Source organism: Rhagoletis zephyria, unplaced genomic scaffold (assembly GCF_001687245.7).
Source record: "Rhagoletis zephyria isolate East Lansing unplaced genomic scaffold, Rhagoletis_zephyria_1.1 Rzeph_scaffold_03092, whole genome shotgun sequence".
NCBI lineage: Eukaryota > Metazoa > Arthropoda > Insecta > Diptera > Tephritidae > Rhagoletis > Rhagoletis zephyria.
In genome coordinates this window covers 34,143-49,108 of record NW_016160176.1, presented here as the reverse complement: position 1 = coordinate 49,108, position 14,966 = coordinate 34,143, and the positions used below count along the sequence as shown (strand labels likewise).

At 36.1% G+C, this 14,966-nt stretch overlaps 1 protein-coding gene across 1 annotated transcript; it reads right to left on the bottom strand.

The window, feature by feature from the left end:
• Positions 1 to 976: 976 nt before the first annotated feature.
• Positions 977 to 3,187, bottom strand: LOC108368365 (uncharacterized). The gene is made up of 2 exons (XM_017623208.1): positions 3,099 to 3,187; positions 977 to 3,039 (listed from the first exon to the last, which is right to left on the bottom strand). Exons 1-2 carry the CDS (start codon positions 3,150 to 3,152, stop codon positions 1,075 to 1,077), a joined length of 2,019 nt encoding a protein of 672 aa, XP_017478697.1. The 5' UTR covers positions 3,153 to 3,187; the 3' UTR covers positions 977 to 1,074.
• Between the last annotated feature and the right edge of the window lie 11,779 nt (positions 3,188 to 14,966).

The window sequence follows — 14,966 nt, the reverse complement described above, 5'->3', positions numbered from 1 at the left end:
AAGCTAATTTATTCAAAATTGATGCTTGCAACAATTCTTTACCAAGAAATACGTTTATGGTAAAATTTTGGAAAATGGGCGTGGCACCGCCCACTTATGATCACATATAAGTATATCGGTAACCGTTCTACCAATTTGTACCAAACTCGGTATGGTTATTGTACTTGCCACGTGTAAGCAAAACGTTGAAAATTATTGAAATCGGACTAAAATAACGGCCGATTCTCATATAACGTTAAATTTAGAAATGCTTGAAACTTCAATATTTCGAAATTGAATACCGCTAATTTACTCAAAATTGATACACCTCGGCTTACCATCTAGCGGAAGGTTTCGGAAGGGTGAAAAAACATATATTTAATACTTGCGCCGGGTATTTAATGTTCGGCTCCGCCCGAACTTAGACTTTCTTACTTGTTTTTTTTAATTTTCAAAAATTTTTTAAACGGGATGTAGACATAGAATATGCTATATTTTTATAAAAAGTTAATGAATATTAAACAAACAAAAGGAAAACTGTACCTACTAAGTATTAAAAGGATGCGCTATTCAAATTCCAATTCCAATTTTAAACTTTAAGCATAAATCACATTTGCTTCATTGGTATTAATCTTTTAGTAATGAATATTTACAAAATTATAGTAAGGCATATTACATATTACTTTACATGAAATATAAACCTCTATAGAGCAAATTTTTTAGGCAAACTTTGGGTCGTTGAACACGAAAAAATACCCATGGTTTCAAAGAAGTGTTTTCGAGATTTGTTCAAAAAACGTATTTTTAGTANCACTACGCTCGCTTTATGGTGCCATAATAATAATAATGCCATTCTTTTTTATTAACTGATAACACAAAAGTCTGCTAAGTAAGATTTGTTTAGAAAATTTGAAACTAGCGTCAATTGGGAGTAGTTGAGGCCAAAGGGCGCAGAAAAAAACTATTTTTAAAAATTAGTTTTTTTATTGTTAATTATTTTCCAAACTAAAAAATCCATTCAAAACAAAAAGCAGTTTATTTGCACAAATAATAGCATTTTAATTTTAAATCAAGCACACATATGTACGCATGTAATTACTTATCACACTTAGAAGCCACCGGCGCACTTAACACAAATCTAGCCGTTAGCGTGCGGCCATCGTCGTCGACTATGGTCTTAATAAGTTCACCATTTTGTGCATCTAAATCCGCCACTGAAATGCCAATTTTGGCTAAAAACTCAACAATTGCGCTCTTTCCAGTTCTTGTCTTTGGAGCGCAGATCTTTGGTGCGCTAGCTGAAGCTGGGGTAGCCGAATCCACTGGATGTATTAGCAATGGGTTTAATGTGACAGCTCCTTCTACGTCTTCAAGTTCCGGGTGCAATGGTTCGCGATCACGTACCAACGACTTACGCGTCGTTGTAGTTGTTGAGCTTTCATCCAATGGAACAGCTGAAAAAGGCGTGAAATCGACGCCAAAATGGCTAGCGCTATGGTGTTTACTAAGTTGGGGAGCATCGAGAAATGAAGGTATCTCGATTGGATTTTGTGCGGCGTACGGACTGTCACGGAAAGACGAGACGTGGTAAGGTTTGACATGCGTAAGCGGCTCAAAGCTATTGACACCGTAGGTTGGACGCACGCGATATGTTGTCGTCACTATGCGGCCATCCGGTTCCGTGCGCGTCTTTGTTATCGTGTGACCATTCGAGTTGCTGATATCTTCAGGCCGGATGCCAGCGCGCTTCAATATATCCAACATGTTGGGATCTAAATCAGCTGATGATGGTGGGTGATTGCTGTTGAATGTTTTGGTGAGGGTACGCACTTTGGTAAGTTCAACGCGTGGATCATCTAAATCGGGAGTGGGCGGTATATTGTCTATCTTGAGCGTTTTTATGGGCTTCTGTTCGCCAGCATTTGGTCCGAGTGGATGCAAGAATTGTTCATCCGCAGGCTTGTTTATGTTAAGCACGGCAACGGGTTGTAAATCCTCGATGTTGATAGTCTTCACAGGTTGCGGTGTAGTGGACGTTGTTGCGGCTGATGATGGGAGCAGCGGTGGCGCGTCATTGCTTGGATTATATTGTGATTTGAGAAACTCTTCCAAGCTGCGTAGTGTTGTCGTTTCTTTGGGTTGGAAGTTTGAAGAAATTTTTACCGTCTTGCGCTTCCACTCGTTCGGTCCCGTCGTGTAGCTGGTGTGCACTGTGTTACCATCTTTGTCGGTATGGGTGTTGGTGAAGGTGTTTGTTTCATCGGTAGGCACCGGAGGATCTTCGAAATTCCAATCATCATCGAATGCCCCAAAAGCGGGTAATTCAGGCGGACTGAAGGGATCATCCTTGTCCCACGAATCACTGTGCCATGTGTTTGGTAGCTGTGTATTGTGTTTGAACAGTGGCGCACCGCCGCCGCCGAAATTATCATCAGCTGCAGGTGTAGGACGCCTGGCAGCAGATGGTGATGCCCAAACTGGTCTTCCTGCTGGCTGGTTTGGTTTGTTTGCTTGAGTGGGTTGCTGCGGCGCTCTCAATACTGGAGTCTCCGCGCTTGGTTTATCATCTTCTGCCCACTCCCAATCGCTAAGCTTATTCGGATTCTGCTTTGCTTGCTGCTGCTTTATAATTTCCTCGAACCTACGTTCCACATCTGCCAAATCGATATCTTCCACCTTCTTGCAAACAATGCTGCCATCCGGTTCCAGCGTATAAATGCTCGTATGCTTACGCCCATTCTCAATATTCGTACGCTTCACAGGTTGGCCTGTGCTCATTAGTTGACGCACAGCGAGCAGCTCCAGCTCCTTCGAATGCTTCGCCTGCTCTAGCAGCTGCTCGGGGCTAACATTCTTGCCACCGATGCGCAATGTTGTCACTTGAGGTTTAATGCGTAATGTGATGCCATTGCGAGAGAATGTCTGAAAGCCGTCATCCGCAGCACCCGCTGCGGAGCTGAAATCCTCATCTGCCTCGTGCGTTGTCCATGTTTTCGTGTGCTTCTCGCCATCAGCGTCGATCTCGGTACGGCGATGCAATACAGTGCGTGCTGTTACCAACTGAAAGCAAGTTGTTTTTACAATCTGCTCAAAAACTACCCTAAATATTTTTCCCATACCTGTAGCATTAACACCAGCCAAATTATACTTATAAAACTATGTTTGCTTCTCATTTTTGTTCTGTTCACTTCGAGCTCTTAAATTAGACTGCTGGTTTCACGCATTCAATGTCCCGAAACACCCAATTATTTGTTAATTCTGATGACACANGCCATACCTTTAGCGTTAACACCAGCCAAATTATACTTATGAAACTATGTTTGCTTCTCATTTTTGTTCTGTTCACTTCGAGCTCTTAAATTAGACTGCTCGTTTGGCGCATTCAATGTCCCGAAACACCCAATTATTTGTTAATTCTGATGACACAGTTTGTTTACTCATAATTGGCTGGAAGAAGCTATGTTTTCTTTTCGCTCACTCAAAGATGAGATAAGCACTTCCAGTGTCAAGCCGAGATTTGACCAGACCGGGGTTATCACTGTTTTGCGGCCAAATAATGATTTGTTGATGCTTATATTTGTGTAGAAAATAAAACAAAATCATAGAAAATATTCTAACTCTAAACCCAGGGGTGGCGGTATTTGGGGGACTGTTTAACTATTCGTGAGCGAGAAAAGATTATAATGATTTCAGATTATATTAGATAGATGCTTAAGGTACTTTTAACTGGAAATAAATCTTTTTTTTTTTGCTTTTACTATTATCTACTTAACATTTCCTACTCTCTTCTANAGAAAAGATTATAATGATTTCAGATTATATTAGGTAGATGCTTAAGGTACTTTTAACTGGAAATAAACTTTTTTTTTGCTTTTACTATTATCTACTTAACATTTCCTACTCTCTTCTAATACTTTTCTTAAGCTATTTAAGTGTACACGGTAGAGAAAAAACGCGAGATTTAGACAAAAATCTCGCTAGATACGTGTAAACACTCAATAGAGCTCTACGAGAGACTCACCTACAAAGTCTATGTGAGAGTTATTTAGCGAGACTTTTTCGTCCGTTGTACACAGTCCAACATTTTGTGAGTCCAAAAGTACACATAGTACCGAAGAGAGAGGTTGCCATGTTTAATTTTTAGGTACATTTGTCTACTTTTAGGTACATTTTTGCGAAAATGTATTTTATCACGTCAGAAAATATGTGAATGCTGTCAAATCGACGAAGGGCTAGCGCTCCGCTGATGGCGCCAACTATATTTTCTACATCGTGGCTTTGATATAAATACATATATACATACAACAAGCGTTGACAACANGCGCTCCGCTGATGGCGCCAACTATATTTTCTACATCGTGGCTTTGATATAAATTTATATATACATACAACAAACGTTGACAACAATTCGAGATATAAAACTAACTCTAGGCGAGAGGTAACTATTGTCTATCGTGTACACAGCTTGTAGAGTACGTGATAGATAAAAGTTGAGATTTCTCTATTTTGTCTCTAGCTAGAGTCAATATCTCCTAGAGTTGCTCTACCGTGTAAACTTAATTGATAGAGGAGATTTTTATTTCAGTAAAACTCTCGAGAGATTTCTCTATCGCTTAGCTTTATAGTAGCTAGAAGCGTATGGAAACACCAGGCCCCAAAAGTAAGAATACCATATCGGTATTATTTTTATAGTAAAGTGAGCTATCTTTTCACTACAGACGAAATTATACAGCGGTGTAATTCTAGATGCAATTGTGCCTGTGTAAAAAAATTATGTAACGCCAGATGTCGCTTTGGTCGAAATTATTCCACAGATCGACTTCAGCGCCATTTAACGGGAAAATACTCACCTTCTGCACTGCGTGATAGCTGCAACCATCTTTTCAGCACAACTCAAAATAAAAAATTTATTGGTTTTTATAGGTAAAGCGAATTTCTTTTAAGCGGGAGAATTTACTTTGCTCTGGACTCAAAAGATGAACTGGCCGTGGATACTTCAGAAGTTGAAAAGGTGGATTCTTTTACCTGCGAACCGTATGTTAGGCCCGTATATTTCAACACTGGCAGGTGGAGAAGTGTCTCCTTAGCAAGGAGTGTCCTTCGTGCAACTGAATATTTTTTTCTTGTTAAAGGCTCATTCCATGTAAAAGAGGACAACGACATATATTTTACTATGCCCTAATTTTATCTCCTTTTCAGTAGTAACTTCTTTTTATGTGACTACACTTTATTAATCTGATGAAGTCCGATAAGCTAGAGGCTCGAAACTTCAAACATAGCTCAGAACCTGATAAAAACGAAACACGAAAAATGAATTGGTCCGCTAGGTGGCGCAGGAGTTTATAATTGGACAATCGGTATTTNATACATTTTAAAATGCCCTAATTATATCCTTTTCATTAGTAACTTCTTTTTATGTGACTACACTTTATTAATCTGATGAAGTCCGATAAGCTAGAGGCTCGAAACTTCAAACATAGCTCAGAACCTGATAAAAACGAAACACGAAAAATGAATTGGTCCGCTAGGTGGCGCAGGAGTTTATAATTGGACAATCGGTATTTATGGTCCGATTTGGCTCATATTTAAAATGCACATTAGATACATACATGAAAAGGAATAACTCCACAATTCCGATAGGTGGCGGGGTGGATTGTTCTTGCTTTTTATCAACCACTTATAAAATCTTGTTTAAATNTGGTCCGATTTGGCTCATATTTAAAATGCACATTAGATACATACATGAAAAGGAATAACTCCACAATTCCGATAGGTGGCGAGGTGGATTGTTCTTGCTTTTTATCAACCACTTATAAAATCTTGTTTAAATTTTTGTATTTAATTACTCATTTAAAATTGAAAATAAAGGTTTTTCCTACCAAGTTTTTGCAATGAATATCTTACGTAAATCTGACCCCAGTTTGAAGCTGAGTGCGTTCGTTATTTCATTAATGCACAGTCTATATTTTCGAGGACCACTTTAGGTCAACAGCTTCCTTCCCAACTTACGAAAAGATCATCTTTGATGACTNGTGCGTTCGCTTGAGGACAAAATCTGGCTCTTCGTGTTTTAGGTAACTTCTTTCTATAGAAAGTTTAACCGTTAATGAGAGTATAAAATTGTCATCACTTCGTTGCATACAAATTATCGTGAGCGTTCCTCATTCGCTCCTTGCCCCTGGCCTATTCTCAAATCACATAGTTCCAATCCCCAGTTTGAAGCTGAGTGCGTTCGTTATTTCATTAATGCACAGTCTATATTTTCGAGGACCACTTTAGGTCAACAGCTTCCTTCCCAACTTACGAAAAGATCATCTTTGATGACTTGCTGTGAGTACCCGGAAATAGTTTATTTATTAATTTGCAACACCCCCATTCTTTATTTATTTCTTCTACGTCTCTGTGTACTACGATAGACACTTCTGTGAGTTACTTATCATGAACATTAGGCATATGACTTTTTTTCGAAAATTAAATATACTATATACCTATGAAGAGAGGATGAGGAATGATGAAAAAACCAACGAAAATAACGTTATTGTCGAATATTTTGTTAAAAAAAAAACTCCGCAAACAAATTGTTTACTGCAAAAAAAAACCATACAGATATGTAGATATGTATGTTTGTACATATATGGAAAATTCAGTGTCGAATTATGACTGCGATCAAAAATGGGTTTCTAAAACGTTTTATTATTCCGTTTTACTTGGAATTTTCCATATTCATATACATATGTATGTAAGTATATGCTTTTTATGATATTTTTATACATATGTTATACTGGAAAAGTACATACAGTGACTCAAACAAGTGACTCTGATTTTTTTTTAATATTCTCAATTCTCATTTTGTCCAAACTTTAACCAAAATCATAGATTAAAACTACACAAAATTTAGGAAAACTCAATGTATTGTCGCCAAAATTTCAAACTTTTTATTCTGAATCTGTAGAACAGTTTTGGGTATGCAGTTTTATAGCCCATACATTTTTTTGAAATTTTGTTGTGAACGCATTTTACAAATTCATGCCTTTATAGAATAAAGTGCAAAAACCCGTAAAAAAAATTATCGAAACAGGTTGACGTGTTCCAAACATATGCCGTAACATACATAAAAAAAATAACTTGTTTGAGTTAACGGATGATAAAAAAATTTAGAAACAAAATTTTGATCAAAAGTTATTTTTGTTGGTTTTTCAACATTTCTCATCCCCGCCTCATAGGTATCTATGTATGTATATAATTAATTTTAGAAAACGTCATATGCCTAATGTACGTGTATNTTGCAAAAACCCGTAAAAAAAATTATCGAAACAGGTTGACGTGGTCCAAACATATGCCGTAACATACATAAAAAAAATAACTTGTTTGAGTTAACGGATAATAAAAAAATTTAGAAACAAAATTTTGACCAAAAGTTATTTTTGTTGGTTTTTCAACATTTCTCATCCCCGCCTCATAGGTATCTATGTATATAATTAATTTTAGAAAACGTCATATGCCTAATGTACGTGTATACTTATGTTTAGATTTCGGTATAAGTATATTCGATTGTAATGTTAGATTGAGTACCGGAAATCAAAGCTATGACTAACCAAAATATCCCAAAAACAATCTGGCATTTTTTTTTATTTATTCATTTGTTTACGTGCCGCAATATTTATTTGCGCAATTAAGAGATTTTTTCTTAGCGCTCAACATCTTACCTACTCTCTCACTAAATCTTTCGCTTAAATAATTAAAATATTTCATCATTTATGATTCAGCTGCTAGAAACCGGTATGAGTTTCTTGTAATCCAGTAACTATGACTCAATAATTTGAAATACATAAGAAACATCGCTAACGAGTTTTTGCTATTAGCCATCGTTTGCAGAGTNATTTATTCATTTGTTTACGTGCCGCAATATTTTTTCTTAGCGCTCAACATCTTACCTACTCTCTCACTAAATCTTTCGCTTAAATAATTACAATATTTCATCATTTATGATTCAGCTGCTAGAAACCGGTATGAGTTTCTTGTAATCCAGTAACTATGACTCAATAATTTGAAATAAGAAACATCGCTAACGAGTTTTTGCTATTAGCCATCGTTTGCAGAGTGAGTAAAGCATAGCTTTGAGCGTCCAAGATTTATTTGTTGGTTTTTAATGGTTTGAAGGTTAAGATATTTTTCATCCTATTTGTTATTTAAAAATCAAAATATTTACCACTTTGTTGTGATGCTTTCGAAAGATATTTTTTTTTTTTACCGTATGCTTTTCATGATTTTGGCGACGTTAAGGCAATGTTTCGTTTCGCGCTGCTGCAGCATTGATACTTAGCAATAATTATGAGCACTTAATCGCTCTATTTATTAACTCATACTATTTAGCACACATATGTTTAGATTATTTATTTATTGCTTGCCTACACATACCTTCATACGTATATGTATGTAGTTGCGACCACATTTGTATGTACATAGATATTCTTGTGTTAGTGACTTAATGTATGTATAAAATATTAAATACTTAAATATAAACATTAAATCATTTACCGCAGCGAATTTGCCGGCTACTCGCCGCTTATCAGTTAAGGTGAGTTTGAGGGCAACTAATTATGCGTTTGCTGGTGATGAACAGTGATTCGTGCGGGAGGGGTGGTGTGGCACTCGTAGGGCGGAAAATAGGCTATTGAGCTTTGTGCGGTAGATGAGCGAAATTCGCACTCGCTGTTACTTCTAATACTTATACATAAATACTATGTACTTTATATGATATGTCGAAATGTTTTATTTCCTGAATGTATTGAAAATGCCGTTAATTATGTAGAAACAATGCAGAGCAATGGATTATCTCTGTATGACATCTGAAAAGAAATATGTACATACATACATATATTATAAATAATTAAATATAAGTTTCTTTGTTCATATGCCTTTAATTTCCTGATAGAGTTTTATCACAAAAGTTACTGAAAAAAATGCAATAAAAAAATTTGGTATATGTACATCGTAATTCATTATTGAACCTCAAAAAAGTCCCAAGTTAAAAGCATTCTATGAAATTCGTGATTCTCCCAAAAACTTGTACTCTGCTCTTAACAACGGTGAGCAAAAATTAATAAAATATTTTGCCATTTCCTCGGCCGCTTAATAAAAAACTAGTAAAGCTGCATGGCGTTAAGATGCCAAAATTGAAATTACACACATAAAATAGCGCTCGGATATCAATCGTCCATATGTCCAGTCTACACTGAAGACCTCTTTACTGAAGTCTAAGAAAACCTGTAATAATTATGTATATCCATAACTCTATAAAAGTTAAAAGTTCTCCAGACAATATCTTTTCATAAGTCAACTAAGACAACAAATTTTAGTCAAGTTTTGCATTGGTTGATGCCTCTCTTCTACCTTTTTTCTCGATACTTTATTTCTTATATTTATTTTTATAAGGGTGGAAGAGCGGCCTTAAGATCATTTATTCGATAGAATTAATTAAAAAAAAAAAAAAATTCATAAAAGTGCTGTGTCAATGGTAACTAAAAGTTGCCGCCTCTATCTGTGTGTATGAAGCTTGCTACGTCAAGGGAGTTCAATATCCTTTGGATTGCCAGCAACTTGTTACGACCGCTCTATTATTATCGAGCTCTGGCATGATTCATTTGAGAATTGCATATAAAGCTGGGCATATGTGTCGCACACTTTTAGGCGCAGAGAGCCTCTAGTTGCCTATTAATTTAGGTCTTTCTGTGGGATTATATAAAACGCTGCGCTTAATTTCTAGCCTCAAGCTCAGCTTTAGAAAGCAATTAGCTGCAGGGGCACAACGGCAGTATTGAAGCAGGCGTACTTCGACAAATATTCCAGAAAAGTTTGCCAGTGGGCAGGCAGTTTTTTAGGCCTTAAACTCTTTTAAAGCGGCAGCAAGGCTTGTAGACAGCTGTAAAGCTGTTTTGAACCACCTAGGAGCCCACGCTATTCGTAACGCTGTGGTGTATTCTGGGTTTGAAGGCAACGAAATTGCTGACTGTCTTGCAAATCGTGGACCCGAAATGTGCTTGCATGATGCCGAGCCACAGGTTGCTGCCCACTGTCGGAAGTCAAAGGGTCATTCCAGGAAGAACTCCGAAATACTCTTAGCCGGGAGGGTCTTAGAACTCTTACTGGCTACCTGACAGGCCACTTTAAGTTAATTTACCATTTGAATAAAATGAGGCTTTCTGTAGAGACGTACTGCAGGTTTTCTGGGCTGGTGGAGAAAACCTCAGAGTATATTCTATCAGACTGCCCACGTATCATGAATAGCAGACCGATACACCTTACAAATGGTACTCTAACTTACAGTGTCCTGTAAGGTAGCCAGTACGAAGTCGAAGAGCGTTGCCACGGCCGATTTTTTTTTTTTACAAAAATTTCATACTAAAACCTACCAACAATTTGATTAAGCTTTAAATAATTGTTTTCAACATTTTAAATATACTTGACACTGAAAAAAAAAAAAATTAAGCTCAAATAAATTGTTGGTAGGTTTTGGTAGGCAATTTTTGTAGGAATACAAAAAATTGGGCATGGCAACACTTGGCCGGCCTTAAACCAGTTCTTCCCTCAAAGTAGTAAAAAAAGCACCGAGAAAATATTAATAAAAGCAATAACGAGAATTCAACTCGTAAATTCATAATTTTAACAAGCGTTTTTCTTTTCCAAATTAAATGAATTGAAATTGGCAATTCCATATTAGTTTACTTTTAGGTACAGTTTCTAAAAACTTCCAATATAAAGCATTTTTTGCTCACTATTTATACATATACTCATTTTTGTTTTTTTTTTTTTTGTTTTACATATGCAAATATATTACGAATATTCCCTTTCTTCAATAACTCATTCCCCACCTGCGGGCAGGGGGCATTTCTAATGGATATTTCTAAAATTTTTTAACTATTATTTCATAATTTATGCGGAAGTGAAAAAAACTAAAGCAAGTGCGTTAGCCTTTGACACACGCACACAAACAGAGACAACTCGATTGAAATGTAATTTCTATTTTATTTGTACAATTTTGTCAAGTTTTTTGTTTTGTTTTTTTTTTTTTTTATATAGAAAATATACTTTTTCCATAACGATTTTGTTGACGCTTGTGCTTTGTGCCAATGCGTTTGGTCTACCCTACCCTTGAGCTCTGCTTTTTTTAATTTGTTCAACACACACACTCCTTTATCGGGTTTGATACCTGAAAAAAGAACGAAATTGAAACACAATCCTCGCATTGCCTTTTAGTTCTGCACCGCCGTCAAAAGGGAAAAAGAAAAATACATTGTAAAACAAAGTTTATTTGGGACCATGGCAACGGCCACAAAACAAAAATTAGAGGAATAAGCTGAATTTTATTTTATATAAAAATCCTTGAAAAAGCGAGAAAACAAAAAATGTTTAGTGGAATTGCGAATTACAAAAACCGTCAGTCGGTCAGGGATGGGAATGGGCGGCAAGCTAAAAAAGGTTGCACGAAGTTGCCGGGTTGCGAAAGTGTGTGTGTGTGTGTGCGTTGGTGAGTGTGTAGAGTGGTGGAATGAGTGCAAGGCTTTAGTTATTTGAGGGTATATGTCTGCGTCTATGTGGGGCCACATTTTTTCAACATGCAACCGCATAGGAAGGGTACGACTCGCTAAACCCGTCAAAGGACGGTGCAGGACGACGACACCGCAGTGGGGCGAGTACGCAGTAGCTGTGGGATTGAGGTGGGCGACGCATACTGCGAAAGGAAAAAGGTACATTCGAGAAAACTCAACTTGAAGCATTGCAGGGTTGGGATACGCTTTGGTCAGCCAGCAGAGTTGGTGGAATGTCGGTTACCCGGACGCTATCTTCACAGACGTTCGCTGGGTTTATTTTCTACTTTCGTGATGAACTTTTCCTTTTTTTTGTGCATTCTCATAATAATTTCCATAAAAATGTATAAAGGCGCGCCAAAGTAATGGGCCAAGTGTGCACAAACTCAAAAGGGATGGCATGCGGGAAGCGCTCAAGCGCAAGTGCAGAGCGGTAAAAATGGAACTCAGCAGATAGCAGTCGTTTGTGTATGGCCTAGAGGTAGGGAAAGAAGTGCAAAGGAAGAGGGCAAGAGTTGACTGCTCTGGAGTGTGAGTGGCATAGAGGCAAGATCTCTGCAACATTGGCGTCTACAAGTGTATTTGTTTGTGTCCAAAATGCGCTGAAGTGGGCAGCGTATACACACACAAATGAAAATATGGCTATGCCATACACCGCGCGCGCCACTTTGCCATGAGCTCAGACGTTAGACTACATACTATGTAGCTAGCTGTCGGTTATCTAAAAAGTATGCAACGCTGTTGGAAGCTTCGATGAACTTCGGTGGGACGCTGGTGGCGAAGGTTGCACGAAGAAAAGGATTCAAAAATTTCGTTTGTTAGCGTACTGTTTTTACTTTGATTTCCTTTTTTAAATCCTTTGCTGCTTTATCTCTTATTCGGCGCCGTCATGGATGATCCAAAAAGGTTGTTTGTGCGGAATACTTTTGCCAACAAAGATGTTCTGCACTGAGAAGCAGTGTGTCGTAGCCGCACTCTCAGCTCGTTTGGCAACCTATCACGCGGCGGGAGGGGGGTACGGTAATGTTAGAGTACGAGTATTTTCGGGGAAAGATGGGAAAAATAATTAAAAATTTTACAACGAACTGCTGCGGTAGTGGGTGTTGCAAAATTGGAATTCATTAGAATTCGAGATTAGCTGCTGTGTGCTAAGGAGTAAGTATTCTACAGCATTTGTATGTGAACGATATGTGCATTAGGGTGGTCCAAAAAAAAGCAATGTTGGAATTGTAATGCCCTCAACCCCTAGGATTGCTATATACCGACAAAAATATACGCTTATTTTTTAGCTTAAAATAAGTACAACATTTTAGAGGTCGCTCAACGCGATCAAAGTTTTCCATCTATTTTATATGGGGAAAAATAATTTTCGCAGAAATGGTATAGAATTATTGAAAATTAATATTTTTCGATGGGAAACTTCTGTTTGTTTTCTTCCAATAATGAAAACGAGTTGTTTGTTTCACTATTTTTTAGTACTAACGATTTTTTATGGGTGCACCCATCGCATTTTTTGTGCTATTTTTGGGGCATCTATAAATAATGGTTAAACAAACAATTAGGTATTATTTATTATTGGAAGTATACCATTTCTACGCTAAAACGTCCAGATGTATTTCAATTAAGTTTGGAATACAGATAGTTTGTATCCTGGCTTAACCTATAACATATTTTTTTGAAGAGAGTTGCCACTACTTTCAAAAATTTAAAATCGATTAATTAACAAGTTAAACAACAAGTTATAGCAATGTGGGTGTCAAACGAAAACGGTTCGGAAACTATATATTTCTAAGGTATTTTTAAACAGGGTTGCCACCTGTTTAAAAAGTAAAAGTCAATTAATTGATAACTAAATATACTTTAAGGCGGTTGCTACCTGTTAAAAAGTTAAAATCAATTCTATTAAAAAGTTTAAACGTAATATTTTAATGTGGATGTCAAACAAAAAAGGCAAATGTTTTATTGTAGAAATATTTTTAGAGGGTTGCCATCTTTACAAAAAGTTAAAATGAATTTAAATAACACGTTGAATAAAATATTATAATATGTGTGTCAAACGAGTGTGGTATAAGAAAGCTTTATTTCGAAAATATATTTGAATAGGGTTGCCTCCGTTCGTCGATCTTTGAGTAGAATTCTACCTAAAATGCTATATTAAAATACAATATAAAAAAAATTCAAATTAAATTCAAACAGAAATGTCTAATTTATTCTGTCCAAGTTAAATGAAATATACCAATAGGATTTTGACATGAAAAAAAAAGTGTAGGCAGTAGGGTAATTGACTCGGTTTTTCCAAACTGCTTTCCGCCGGGTTTTGTGAAATCTTGATTTTTCGAATATCGAATAAACCGGATGTTTTGATCGAACAAGCCAGCTTTTTTCTTTTTTTTTTGTTACATTTAAAGTGGCTAAAAGCGAGTATTTAACAGTTTGATAATTAAAGAGATAACTTAATCAATTCCCTTGGTATTAACGAACGTAAATTAACATTTCAAAATTCTTACTATATTGAAAAAAAACTAACATATTTAAAGGAACTTAAAAAGGTAGGGTAACCTACAATATACGAAATGACACATTTTGTATAGGTTAAGAAACAATCACATAAATAATTTAAATTTTTTCAAAAATTTAACCATTTCCACTTTTTCGATAAAAAAAGTTTTTTCGGCGTAATTTTGCAGAACTTTCTTTTTTCTTCTTAAGAACTTTAGAACTTTTGAAAAGCTACTCAGACCACTTTTAATTTTTTTTTGTTTTCAAACATTCAACTTTTTCGACTTATTTTCGACATTCACGACGTTTTGCATTTTTTTCGACCATTTTCATTTCGAAACAATACGATTTCGACATTTTCCGTTTCGGTAAAACATTATTTCGAGATTTTAAAAATTATTAATTTTCGACATTTTTATTTTCGACTTATCGTACGGATCCCAAAATTACTTAATATTAATATCAAATGAGCGGTATTTTTGAGACTTTTAATGGAGAAATATTTTTATTAAGGGTTGCCACGTGTTTTTAATACCAGCGAGATTTTTTGGAGGTATGTATGTATTTGCACTCAGAATATATACTCTTCTACCTGGCGTATTTCTTAATAGGTTCGCCACCTAAGTTTTGATGGCAAAAATTTTTAGATTTATTAGATTGGGCAAAATTTTGTTTACTCTTTTTGCAGAATATTAACGATATTTTTGTAAAATAAACATTTTTGTATTTTTGTTTTGTTTCCCTGATTACTGAGGTACTTCCTAAGCTAAAGTATTAACGCATTGATACTATGTTTTTTATCGATATACTTACTTTGTATGGAAATTGTTATTGGATAGGCGTAATTTTATATAATTATTTTTAAATTAGAGTTATCCAACTGACCATTATTTGATACTG